Below are 13,829 nucleotides of genomic sequence, written 5' to 3' on the forward strand. Positions count from 1 at the left end.
ACGCCTGGTATCCGCCCATATACGCGTAAAGCAGGCCAGACGGAGCAGCTAGGCCGGGGCGCTGGATCAAATGGAAAGTTCAATCGATTAATTTGCTCACTTTTTCGCATGTTCTCTCTTGCTTGTGAACCGACGACAGATCAACTTAAATGCGGGGGTTTTGGTGAGAAATAGGAAATGCAGAGATCGTGTGAAACGAGAGGAATATCAGCTTGACTCGGTCGCTACTTCGGACGCGGAACTCCACTCAGTAAAAGGTAAAACAAATGGAGGAGATTATTACATGTTGGGCCCCCTTTCCTTTTTTTTTTGTAGTGCTTGTCGAAACATTGTTTTCACTAATGTAGTTAGTCGGTCACCGTGCCCGCTATCTAAACACTAAACAACACCGCTATAGTGGTATTATTCATTTTCGGTTTTTTGAACTTAACTACGCCCAATTGTTAACCTACCGTCTGGCCCTGCAACGCAGACCTGTGAGCTAGCTTACCAATGGCGGCTTCAAAATCTGGCACCCTTCCCCTTTGAATGAATGATAACGAGTGTGTCGGGGTAGGCGGTGCAGCCAGTGCTCCTTTTAATGAATTACATTTTTATAATACGTTAAGTTAGCTGATGTGGTCTCATGGTGAGTTTACTTTCGAGGCTGTTGGCGAGCTCCAATGCTAAGCTTGCTAGCAGCACAGCAGCCCGGTGCTCAGACGGTTTCACACAGCCTTTATGGTAACCCTGTAGTCGCAAAGCGGTGAATTTAAATCAAAATCCCTGTTGACTTTTAAGTATGCTACTGATGCTTCTACCTGTTGAAGCATGATAGGTGGTCTTTCATTGAAAAGCTAAATCACGTAGCCGGCTAACCGTTCCAAACTAGCATAACGATATGTTTGCTAATAAATATCGACAAGTCTTCTTGTGAAATGGGTGATATATTTTTTTCTCCCGCAGTGATATTCAGTTCAGTGGGTTTTTTTTTCTTCTTCTTCCTCTATTGGGAATGTCCTTGATTTCAGGAATGTCAACATAAAGTTGGATGCACTGCATGCCATTAATGGGTTCAGTTTAAGGCAAGCTACAGCCACGAGTGGCACACTCCTATCTTAAGGAAATAAGGTTTCCATCGACCTTCCACAGCTTCAAAACTTTGCCACAGTTTGAAGCAGATATCATTCACTGTATTAAAAAATTAAAAAAAAGAATCTCAATCCTTAAAACGCAAATTATATTTTCTTACTGGAGTACAAGAGCTAAATTCCTTATTTTTAAATTGTTGTTTATTGCTTGACAGCTTGCTGTATTCATTCATTTTCCACTTTCACTGACTAGTATGCTGCAAAGTGACAGCATAGACATAGAGACGTGAAAGCCATGTGGCACACTCAGAGGAATCTCCATTGACACTGGAATTGGTCTTGTCTGTTCAGGTTAAAGATGAGGTTGTTTCTTTACAGATGGCATCCTCATCAATGACATGTGTAAATCACTTAGTGTGTAGATGAAATAATGGGGGACAATTTTATAAAGAAAAGTGTTGTGAGCACAAACTAGTTTATTAGTAGTTGGGCAAATGCATAGCATTCTAGACATAGCAATAATATTTAGTGGCACTCCTCCCTGACTGCAGGCTCAGCTGAGCTTTCTGTGCTGTAGCCTCTGAAAAGACCAGCAACTACTATTGATGTGTTCCGCTCCACACAGCAGACAGACAGCAGAGACCCTCCCAGTTGCCTGTCAATTTTGGAGCCTTAATGTAATGTCATGGATTTCTGCCTGGGGTTGGCGTCTGTTGTGGAGCTGTCACTCAGAAAACACTACTGAATTTAGACATTTAATTATATATACGCATAATCTCATCTTTATGCATTTTATTTCACGTTTGATGTTTCTGACAATTTTCAGAGACAGCAATTTCAATTGATTATTTAAAGAATATTTGATAATATAGCAGCTTTTTGTGAATCCATTTGGGTTTTTTCTGTTTATACCCTCCATTTGCATACAAACACATGCAGATTAACCATCTATTGTGTTTGTGGCAAGCTTCTTCTACAAGCCTCTTGGTTAATACTAAAATGGGCATTTTCTCTGTGAAAAGCAAACTAAACTTGGTGTGAAATCTAATTTCCCAGTGATTCAGGTGTGTTATTAAACGAATAGCTGAGGGCGAGTTGAGTTACTTACTGGAAGTGGTGTTCATATATTAATATCTTCTCATTCTGCCAGTCCTGAGTGTGCAGATTTCCAGTAAACAAACGGGTTGTTGTACAGAAATGACAATGTTTGAATGCGATTAGATTGTAAAATTGTTTTAAGTGGAAAATGCACGAGGCATTGATTGTGCACCAGATAAACTAATACTTTCCATTTGACTTTCACTGAAGATAATCATATAATGAGATTGTATTTTTGTTTTTTTTTAACTTGCAGGTGAATCATGACAGAATATAAACTGGTTGTGGTGGGAGCTGGTGGCGTTGGCAAAAGCGCACTTACCATTCAGCTCATCCAGAATCACTTCGTGGATGAATATGACCCCACCATTGAGGTAAAGGAAAAATATAGAATGTTTCTGTTCCTGTGTCTTTGTGTATGTGTCGACATATGAAAGGGGGCAGCACAAGTTGTAAGTCCTGTTTTTATATATATATATATATATATATGTGTATATATTCACAAAAATGAGTTTCAACAGGTTTTACTGGTTTAAGCTTTAAAGAGAGACTCCAAACAGGTTTTCTAGAACTTTCAATGGATGTCTTCCTGCCCGAGCTCTCAAAAGGCCAGTGATCAAACTAAGTCCCATCATGATTTCAATCAATTATTGATTTGTTGCTGGAGGTTAGACCATTGATATAGATTAAATAGAAGATGGCATCCAAAGGTATGGCTGTTCACTGGAGCAAAGAGTAATTATTTGTGTTAGATGGGATTGAGTGTAGTTATCAGTGTAATAAAAAGCTGGAGTACGTCGACACGGTAGAAATGAGCTCATTGTAATATGAGGTCTGCTGAAAAATGAAGTGCCCTACTGGTGTAGTGAACAGAAGATGCCCTGTGGTATCTTTTATTGAAATCATCTCATAACTTTAAGTATCGTAATTATTAGATTAAAAATGCGATATCATCGGTAAATCACACTCAGCCAACACATTTAGAGTAACTTAAAATCTATTTAAAAATTATTAAATAAGCTATCATCTCATTGTATTACATCTCTTAAAACCACTAAATTCCAGGATTCTCATGTGTTTTGCTTCCAGGACTCTTACAGAAAGCAGGTAGTCATTGACGGAGAGACATGTCTACTGGACATCCTGGACACAGCAGGTCAGGAGGAGTACAGCGCCATGAGGGATCAATACATGAGGACAGGGGAGGGTTTCCTCTGTGTCTTTGCCATCAACAATACCAAGTCCTTTGAAGACATTCACCACTATAGGTGAGCTAGGGGAGAAATTGCCTCATGTCTTTGTAACCAGTATGTAGTAGTTTACTTAAAACTAAGAAATAACATGCTGTATTTTGAAGTCACTAAAGTGTATATATAAAAATGTATATTTTTTATATATATGGGGTGCAATGATACGCAAAATTCACGGTTTGGTTCGATACTTTGGTGTCACGGTTCGATATTTTTTCGATACAAAAAATGTTCATGCCTTTTTAATTTTTAATTTATTAAAATTATAAATGTATATTTTAACTCAAAAGTACAGTTTTTAAATTTAATGTTGCTGAAACAACAAAATAAAAAAAAATAAATCTATCTGATCGAGAAATCACTCATCTTTGGAAAAGAGAGTTTATTACAGAGACATGGCTCTTTCCAAAATAAAAGCTATACTATAGCCTTCTTCTGGGGTATATTCTCAGCAGCATATTAAACATATCAGGTCCCCATAAGGAGAATCATGTGCTAAAGGCTGTCTAAATGACTCGGCTAAAGTTTGTAGCATGCGTGCTTGTTGTTTTTGCCTGCTTCCACTTGTCTTTGCACTAGGATGATGTCGGTGTAAATGTGCAGTCATATTCGTTGTTCCCACTAGTGCTGTCAGCGTTAATCTTGTTAAAATGACGTTAACACCATAACGCGTCAAATCTCCGTTAACAAGTTACCGCGGATCGCTCCGTGCGTGGGGCTGGACGGCGTCAACACGTAAACGGCTAACTGCGCTAACGCACTAGTTCCCACAAATTGAGCATTGCGTGGCACATCCGACATTAGGGGTGGGGGAAACGAATCGATACTGTGTAGTATCGTGATATTTTGTTTGCTAATAATGTATCGATACAGGGACAGCAGAAATCGATATTTTGTTACAAAAAAAGTTTTTGTGCTCTGACTTCAGAGCATGTTGATCAGCTCCTTTTTCTGAGCAAGAATCCTGACATTCCTTCACTGTCCAAATGTGTTTAACTTTTTTTTGGCAGCAATAAACATGACAGTTTACTTATTTTAATTTAAGACATGTTTTTTTTTTTTTTAATTAAGTTTAAAACTTTTTTATTTAATGTAAAATTATATTTTGTTTTAATTTACTTTCAAATTCTTCAGTTGCTGAATGGGGTGCATAGTTTTCACAAATTGCATAGTTCAGAATAGCTATAATTGTACCAGATGGTTGCATTCAGTTAAGTTGGACTAGACTGTAATACAAACCGTTCAGTTTGTCAACAATAAAACTGACTGAAATGAGAGAAAGACTGAGTGCGAGACTTTGATATTAGATAAAATGAATATTGATAAAGTTTACCTTTATGTACTGAATCTAACTATTGCAAAATATTTTAAAAAATTGCAATAATATCGTATCGTGGGATGTATGGTGATTCCCACCTCTATCCGACATACTGTTTTACTTTTGTCCATGACGCGCTTACCATCAGGGTCATGCTTCACATGAAAACCAAGATAGTTCCAAACGCCAGATCTGAATGAGGGTGGGGGAGGTTCAATTTCGGGTAGCATTGAGGCAGTTGCCATGTTGCAACGAGCTTAGCTTCTGTCTTGCTAGCTTGCGCTGCGCTCAGTGGATCTGCACTCGACAGTGCAGCCTAGGCGGGGTAGTCGAACACAGATCCACTGAGCGCTCAACACAGACAGTATCGTCAGAAGAAGAGTTGATAAAATAAATAAATGTTTTATTGTTCAATACATATGCGTACCGAACCGAAAGCACTGTATCGAACGGTTCAATATCGATACCAGTATCATTGCTATTTATTTATTTAGTTTTATTTATTTTTTTACTGTAGCAACCCCCCCGCCCCCAACTTACTGATATACGAAAATATTGTAAATATATGGGATCTTCTATTAAAATGTACAAAAACACTGTAGGAATTACAACTACAGCAGAATATGTGTATCAGTGTTCTGTAAGGGGCTGAGCTTAAGTCATTAATGTTCTTGTTTCTGAAAACTACAGCAACACTTGCAGTTTATAGAAAGTCATTCTGTACACTACAAGTGTTTTGTGTGTTCAGTGTGGTTTGTTTGTACAGTGTTTTCTAACATCGTATTACGTAGCCAATGGAGTACTACACAAGTAAAATGAAACTAAAACTGCAATTCTGTTCTGGCTGTGAATGTGTAGAGAACAGATTAAGCGGGTGAAGGACTCTGAGGACGTCCCCATGGTGCTGGTGGGGAACAAGTGTGACCTCCCGTCCCGGACAGTGGACACAAAGCAGGCTCAGGACTTAGCACGTAGCTACGGCATTCCCTTTATTGAGACCTCAGCCAAAACCAGACAGGTGAGAATCCCAACAACAGACTGAGTGTTGTCCTCAAGACTCAAAGTGGCTCATTTGTCAACTCTGTCACTAAACTGTTGTGGGATTGAACTGGAGGTATGGAGAGCATGTTAAATGGTGTGGAGGTGCATGTGGTCTCAGGGTTATTGGTCGTTTTGTCATTTCCATAAATGTTCCTTTCGTATCAAATTGTTTTTTCAGAAAAGGTAAGCTAATGGTAATTTTGGTAACACAGCTGGATGATTTTGGGAAATGGATCACAAGAATGTGATTGTATCATGAGGGATTATTGATTTGTGTTGCTATCTCTGTTGGTCCCTTTTTTTGTTTTTTTGTTTGTTTTTTCTTAAATGATTATCTTGCTTGAAATTGTCTCAGGTAACACGCTGTGCATCATTAAATCTTTTTTTGGTTAATTTAAATTTAATGGGTGACAATGTAATCATTGCATGCTGCTTTGTCACGGATATGTGAATTAAATCATTATTAGCCCACCTGCAAAGGATCCTGCTTTATAAATAATCAGCAAATCGGTGTCAGGGACTCTGCATGAAAGGGCAAAGTGTCGGAAATTAATCAGAGGGTTAATGATTCTGCTTACTGGTTGCTGTGTCTGGGGTTTTGGAAGATTTTGCTGTGATATCAGTGGTGTGTGTGTTGTGGGCATGGCTTTAGGTAGCAGACTGGCTATTGGAGTGATCTGTAAGTGCATTTTAGTGTTCTCTGATCTGGGGTGAATCATAGTTCCTTTTGGTGCAGGGAAGTTCAGTGTCCACACAGTGCTGCTTCTATTAGAACCGGAACTATTACATTTATTTGAAGCCACTCATGGCTACTCTTAAATAATTTAATCTTCTCTGGAAATGCACGATGGGCACAATATACAATTTTTAAATGATACCAAACAAATACTGTTACCACTCGCCCACTGCAAGCTTGGAAGGTGTCTGTTTTTAAAACGGCATACAGTTTTGGAACTTGCACACGTTACATGAATAACGAAGGAGGTTTTGGACACACCAACACAGTCCTCGCTCACGACTTACCCTGCTTGCCGCATTTGTCATCTTGAAAAATAAAGTTCTAGAGAAGCATTTAAGCTTGTTCTGCTGGAAGTAATGGTAACTCCATTTCAGATTCCCAAATGCATCTGCTAAAAATGAGATTTTCACTGAATCATCTAAAATTGGCTGTGGTGCAGAGGCCAGAGGGGATAATTGGCTAAATTAAAATCTGGTGGCTTGAGCTTTGCTGCTTTTTTTTTTTTTTTTTTTTTTAAATATGCAATTTAAAAAAAAAAAAAGCAAATATATTCGTATTGTGACATTTTTATTATGACTGTAAAGTTTAACTGCGTCTTACATAGTTGTAAAGGTATCACATTCATAACAATCTGTCCACAAGCAGATATAAAACCACAAGCTAAAGCAAAGAGAGCCGCCTTGTCTTAGTCCTCACTACAGTAGATGTCTCAGGGATCTTATTTACCATCACAGAACACTTGCATACATGTACTCAGAAGGTGAAAATAAGAGCAGCCACACTGGTAATCAAAATTCTGAACCACTCCTGCACCATATTACACCTCTCCACTGTCTGTTTACAGTTGTGGTCAGAAGTTTACACAAACTCAACAAATTCTGCCAAGAAGGGTGGTCAGCAATCCAGCCAGAACTATGCCAGAAGCGTGTTGATGGCTGGTGTCTGGTTGAGGTGCAACTCAAGAAGGGACATTTAGCCAAATATTAGTGGGGGCGTGTCTTTGTATTTGAGCCTGTGTGGATTAGAGAAAACTAAAATGAACTCAAAGCTCAAGCTTAAAGATGTATGCTGTACAATCAATTGAAAGAAAAAAATAATGGCCCAAAATTATCAGGACATTCATGCCCATGATAAGTGAATTAAAACTTCTGACTACAACTGTATACATATACTCAATGCGTTGCACTTGTTTTGGACTGATGTAGCTGAATACACTGCTTCTGTCAGTTTCAATGTGGATGGAAAAGTAAGGAGACTACAGTGCATCATTGCTTAATAGTAGTCAGGTCAGGCAACATACTGAATCAAAGTATTTGTTTTCTGAATGACTTAATATTTATTTCCTCTCCTTAAAAACACTCAAATTATATTTTTAAAGATATGGAGGGGGGGGGGAAAAATCAACATTTATATTCATCCATATCCCAAGATTTTGAAATAAAGTGTTATGCAGAGGATTAGGCAGGGCAAACTTTGCAAGTAGACCTGCACCGCCAGTTTGCTTTACTCCTTCGTATTTGTAGTTTGTAACAAATGCATCCAAATAGTATGTCCTCCCCCCTCCTCCTGTGTATTCCTCAACATTGAGGAAAGTTGTGTTTCATACTGCAGAGAGTGGAAGATGCCTTTTACACTCTGGTACGGGAGATCAGGCTGTACCGGGTCAATAAGATCAGCAAGGAAGAAAAGACTCCGCGCTGTGTCAAGCTTAAAAAGTGTGTTGTGATGTGAAGGGGTAAGTGTATGCAGCCGCACACCCACCAGCTCTGCGTGTGTGTTGTTAGTGGGAATTGTGGTGAAGGAAATGGAAGAAGACACTCAGTGAGGAGCTGGTGCTTCACATGTTCTCAAAGCTAACCTGCTGGTTTCTATTGGGGCTGTGGTGTGAGTCTAACATGAGGCTGAGGCAGCTGATGATTCCTGTCCTTTCAGTGTTTCTGTGTATCATGGTTGATTTTATTGAGTTTGTTTTCACACTGGATTGGTTTACTGAGCCTAAAGAACTTTGATCTATGCAAGCTAGTCTACTTTCACACTGGTGGACATTTGCATTATGCCTTCCTCATATAGAGGTGGGGATTTTTTTTTTCTCCCCTTATTTCCATTATGAATGATGACTGTGCTTATTGAGAGATGTCAGAAAAATTGAACGCTGTAAGTAGAAAAAGCACGACTGAAGTAACAGTCTGCATAGAGTGAGAAATGTTACAAAAAAACCCAAACAAGTGCCTACCTTATTGCTCAACTCGAGCATAAAAACTAACACGGCACCAGGTTTGGGTTTGTTTTCCGACTGTAAAGCTGGGAGTCTGTTTTCTGTCCTGTTTTAATCCAAACACGACTACTGAAATACATTTTCCTATAATGAAAGAAACCTTCTTTCTGCACTTTGGCAGCCAGACCTTTTCCTTTTAGTCAACCTGGAAAGGGGTCTGCACTTGTGTTCACACAGTCAGATTTCCAGGCTAACCGTTCCTAGATTCAGACTACCAGTGTGAAAGTGTCCTAATGGGCTGAAATCAGCATGAACAATGGGGTTTTTGGGCTGGTTTAGCCATCATGTGTGATTAGAGGATGTTACTGCAAACATTGGACTGAATCATTTGCTGGAATGTGTTTCTGCGAAGGATGCGCTTTGAGAAAATGGCAGAGATGTGTCGTCAACAAATTGTGTGCGTGTGGTTTTAAGGCAATTTTTCCTGCTGATATAAATCCCTTCTTCTTTACTCTGTTTTGTTTTCCTGCTGTCTTTGTCAAAACCTTAAATTGGCCTCAGGCTCTTCACTCTACTGCTCCTTACAGATTATTGTCACATTTACACACCGTTCAAAATGTTCATCACACATTTACGTCAGTGTGCCATTAAAACGACACTTGCTGCATTTCCATGGAGCCTGTTACTCACCAATAATCTGAATAGGATCTTTGTGAGAGAATAAAAGCCTAATTTAAATACCTCTGTCAGAATAAATTGGTGTATTTATATAAAAACAAAACAAAGTTTTATTACCCCTTTAACTCTTTTTTTAATTATTTTTTTTTATTTTATTTTTTAAAAGGGCTAATTTAAATTTGTTTATTCATTGCTTGTGAGAGCACTTTTCCCAGCGGTGCATCTTTTCCACTGGAACTATATTTTATGAATACTTCAGGTACATACATTTTAAATCCTGTACTGGTGCCAGACTGTGCTGATGACATTGAGAAATGAAGCCCATGTAACTGCAGCCACTGTCTTTGATGTCAGTGGAAGCACCACTGACTTTTATTCTGAAACACACATTTTATTCAGCATGTCCTAAATGGTTCGAATCGGATTGATCCCCCGAATTGTGTCTCATTTACAGAATGTACACTTAATCAGAAAACGGTATATTTAAAATGGACAGACTTTTTATTTGGAGATTTTGATTCACTTTTAGTAGACAAGTTTACACAGTGCAGTCATGAACAAAGCTTCTTAACTCTAACGGTGCACACTCTCTGCTTGTTTTCCAGGGCGTCGACGATGCCTTTTACACGTTAGTGCGAGAAATCCGGAAGCATAAGGAGAAGATGAGCAAGGAGGGCAAAAAGAAGAAAAAGAAGTCCAAGACAAAGTGTACAATTATGTGAATAATGATTCCCTTTTAAGACAAAAAAATGCAACTATGTTGAACAGTTCAAGTAATACATTTTGTACATTACACTAAATTATTAGCCTATTTCTCCATACCCACACAATACTAAACCTGAACTGAATTTTCTGCCTTTTCTTTTTTTTTTCTCTTCTTATTTGCTTCTTTGGACACCAATAAGCTTCATTTTCAGTTTAGTGCCAGTTGCCCACAATATGGGTTCAAGAGCCTGATGAATTTAGGATTGTTATTTTTTTTAAATGATAATGCTGATTTGGAGCATTTTACAGAGCTGGGAGCCAATTGCATTGCAAATTATGTTTAACAAATTATTCATTAAACCGTGAGTTAATTTTCTCTTTGCTTGAAAGGTCATGTTCTCTAATGACCTTTTTAAAAGTATGGGATGCCAAAGAATGAATTTTCATCCCGCTCACGTAGACAATATGGATATGAAGAAAGGACCAACAGTCAGCCAGATGAGATCCAATCCCAGCCCCCATGTTTTGTCCCCGTCTCTAACGACCTCTAGGTATGACTTAGCTATGCCACTGATAAGTATGCATGCAAACTCCTACTCATCTCTGAATGTTTTAACACCTTCATTAGTTATTAATTAATTTGTCTTTTCTTAGTACTGTGTGTTCTTGCCATGAGGTGAGAGAGATTTTTTTTTTTTTTCCTTTTTTGCATGAATTATGTCCTAGAAGACATGGGTAAACTGCCTCTGGTCGATGGATTAAACGAAGCCAGCGATAAAGAACTCTGACTCGGTTGGACATAGTCTAGTTTTTCAGGTTTTTTTGAAAGTAGTTTTTTGCTTTTGTGAGAAATAAATCTGCCTTTTTTTTCTCTTTTTTTTTTTTTTTAAAGCAGAAATTCTAAGCAAGATATATATTTGAACCCATTTTTGTCTTAATAAGATGGGACTAGCAGCCACATTATGAGGGTCATTTTGTGTTGCCTTTTTTGACTTCGGTTAAAAGTTTCCTGCTTTTCTTTAGGCTAAGATTTGACTGTAGGATTGTTTTGATTCATCCTGACAAATAATCATTTCATCAATATATGCTCAAAAACAGCTGTTAACAGCTGTCCTCCTCCTTGTGGACTTCGTATTTGACCGTAATGTTTAGGTTCACTGCATAATTTAAGGTTTGTCCAGCAGCAGAACATAAGAGGCCACGGAGGTGTCTTGCGCACTAACTTCTTTGCTTGTGAGCAGCTAGAAAGCAGAACGAATCCTTTACGCAGCTGTCAAGAATATTTGTCTTGGTGTGGAGTCACAGAGGTTGTTCAAAATGTTGTCCAAATAAATTTTCAGATTTTGTTTAGCTTTTCGAAGAGGGTTTTGTTTTTTTTCTTTCTTCCCTTCTCTCTCCTACTCCTTGGATTCTTTTGCTTGAGTGTTGAAATTGTTTGTTGGCTTGCCTTTCAACAAAAATGATTGTCCAGCAAAATAATTTTTCTTTTCTTTTTTTTTTCTCTCATAAAATGTGTTTAGCGTGGCGATGCAACTGGAACGGATGTTTGTAAATGAGGCAATAATTGCCATAAAATTGGTTCTTAGATTAAATCGTCTGACTTTATTACAAAAATAATAAAAAGTCCAGTTTCCTTCTGGGGTCAACCCCAATTTCACCATTTTCCATTGTATTTACAAACTGCTCATCTGGGTTTTTTAAATTTGCCTTTTATCTTTGCATTAGGTGCTACATATAGATGTTGGAAGAGCCGAAACATCATTTATTTTTCCCCCGTGTACTCTAGAGATACACAAAATGCTCTTCTAGGGGAGCGTTGTTATTCCCACAAAAAGTGATGTTTTGCTTTCAGGATTAATGGATTTTGACCCAGTTTATTATTACCTCTTTTGCTTTCTTTTTTTCTTTTTCTTTCATGAAGTAGATGATAACTGTTGATGCAATTTTTAATTATGGAACCCTCCTGTCCACAATACTGTTTCACAAGTAGTTTTACTGTAATGTTTGAAATATTCCTCTTCCTTTTAATGGGTGCCAACAGCTGATTTCTGAAATGTATCATTTATACCTGGATCGTATTTTAACAACCTTTGTATAGTTGTGATAATGAGAGGTGCATATTTTGTAAATTGTGCTTCATTTCATTTGTGTCTACATGAATGTTGCTTTAATGGAGTTTCGCTCCGCTCTCTGTATGTGAACAGCGAGTGTGACTGGGGTCCAGGTTTAGGGAAGTGAATGAATGACCACTTTACATCATACCTGTGGTGGGCAATGTAGAGTGGTGATCTAATCTCAAATGAGTCTATTTTGCCATAAATCTCACCACTCCTATTTAATGTGTAATAAAGAACAAAGTAAAGAGGAACCCAACTATTTTTTTTTTTTCTGTTTCCTTCATAATGTTTTTCCTCCTCTTCAATTTGAATGATCTGATTAGTTTTTTTTCCATCACAGCACAACGAACGGCTGGAGAATAGGAGAATGTAACTGCAGTATTGACACAAATTTGCAGTGATTAAAAATAGGATCTCATTTTGTTCTTCTGATATTTGAAGACTTCGCCAGTCTTCCCAGTAGATGGCACTGTTCACTCAGTTTGAAAAGTATTACAGATGACAAGGAGCAGCTCTGAAGGCGCATTTCTCCATCTGCTCGCACTTGCTGTAGAGTCAGCCGTGTTCTACCTGGTACATTTTAAAGAATATAAAAGCACTAAATATACTCGAGTCACAGCACAAATATTTACTTTTATTCATTTTGAAAATCATGGACAGGCATTTATGACAAGAATTAACCTCATGTACTGTCATCAGGTTCATTGCGTGCATGAATTAAGTTGATATATTTTAATATGTATAAACAAAAACATGCCAGTTTCATTAGGCCATGATGCACAGTTCTAACAAAGCAAAAGCTCCACACTTGAGGTTTTATTTGGGAGTCAGTCCAGAGTCCTGATTTGGTAAGAAAGCTCAGCTTTAAATATACACACAATCACATTTGTCTTGTATCCTTTCTTTGAAATAGCTTGATCTTATTCTCCAGGTTTAACATAATGAGCTCTTAATGTTATTTCATCTGAATGAAACCGGTTCAGTGCAGGCACCTTGACAGGAATCTAATTTTAACTAATTATGTTTGCAAAGTCCAAACAGTTGGTTAAAACCTATTTTAGCTCATTAAATTTGCTAAATCTAAGTATTAAGAATTAGCATTGAATGGTGAATACATTTGCTATTTTTCTGAATGGGACAACATCTATTATCTCTTAAGGCTCGTTACATGTTTATAGTATTCATATTGTTACATACAGATCCAAGTTTTTATACAGTGAAAAGCTGAGAGTTGTGATGAACTCTGATATAGTGATGTTAAAACATGCAGAGCTATTAATCAAAGAGACTTTAAAAATATTTTAATATCTGGTCCTGTCCTGTGTCCACATGTGACCTTACATCAGATGTGTTTCATTCAGTCAACATTAGCGTTTCATTTATTCTTTTTCATTTGTACTTTTATGCTCCACCCCTCTAACTCTGACTAGATTTAAATGTATTTTTTAAAAGCATCCAAATCTTATTTACAGCTGTTCAGTACTGACAGAAAACCGCTCCAGAGGTAATCCTTAACTTTGAATGAGAAACCAAGGGTGTTTTTCAGTGTAGCATCAGAATACTAATACCAGGCTTTAAACTTGAAAGAAACTGTTCTT

At 37.8% G+C, this 13,829-nt stretch overlaps 1 protein-coding gene across 2 annotated transcripts; it reads left to right on the plus strand.

The window, feature by feature from the left end:
- kras (v-Ki-ras2 Kirsten rat sarcoma viral oncogene homolog) lies at window positions 1–11,464 on the plus strand. Of its 2 annotated transcripts, XM_026176374.2 has the most exons (6): window positions 1–257; window positions 2,425–2,542; window positions 3,258–3,436; window positions 5,595–5,754; window positions 8,128–8,251; window positions 10,015–10,257. In XM_026176374.2, exons 2-5 carry the CDS (start codon window positions 2,432–2,434, stop codon window positions 8,245–8,247), a joined length of 570 nt encoding a protein of 189 aa, XP_026032159.1. In that variant the 5' UTR covers window positions 1–257; window positions 2,425–2,431; the 3' UTR covers window positions 8,248–8,251; window positions 10,015–10,257. The 2 variants fall into 2 exon arrangements, with proteins under 2 accessions (XP_026032159.1, XP_026032160.1); XM_026176375.2 differs by lacking the exon at window positions 8,128–8,251 and having other exon boundaries at window positions 10,015–11,464.
- The last annotated feature ends 2,365 nt before the right edge of the window (window positions 11,465–13,829 follow it).

The sequence above is a fragment of the Astatotilapia calliptera genome, chromosome 7, assembly GCF_964374335.1.
Source record: "Astatotilapia calliptera chromosome 7, fAstCal68.1, whole genome shotgun sequence".
Classification (NCBI taxonomy): domain Eukaryota; kingdom Metazoa; phylum Chordata; class Actinopteri; order Cichliformes; family Cichlidae; genus Astatotilapia; species Astatotilapia calliptera.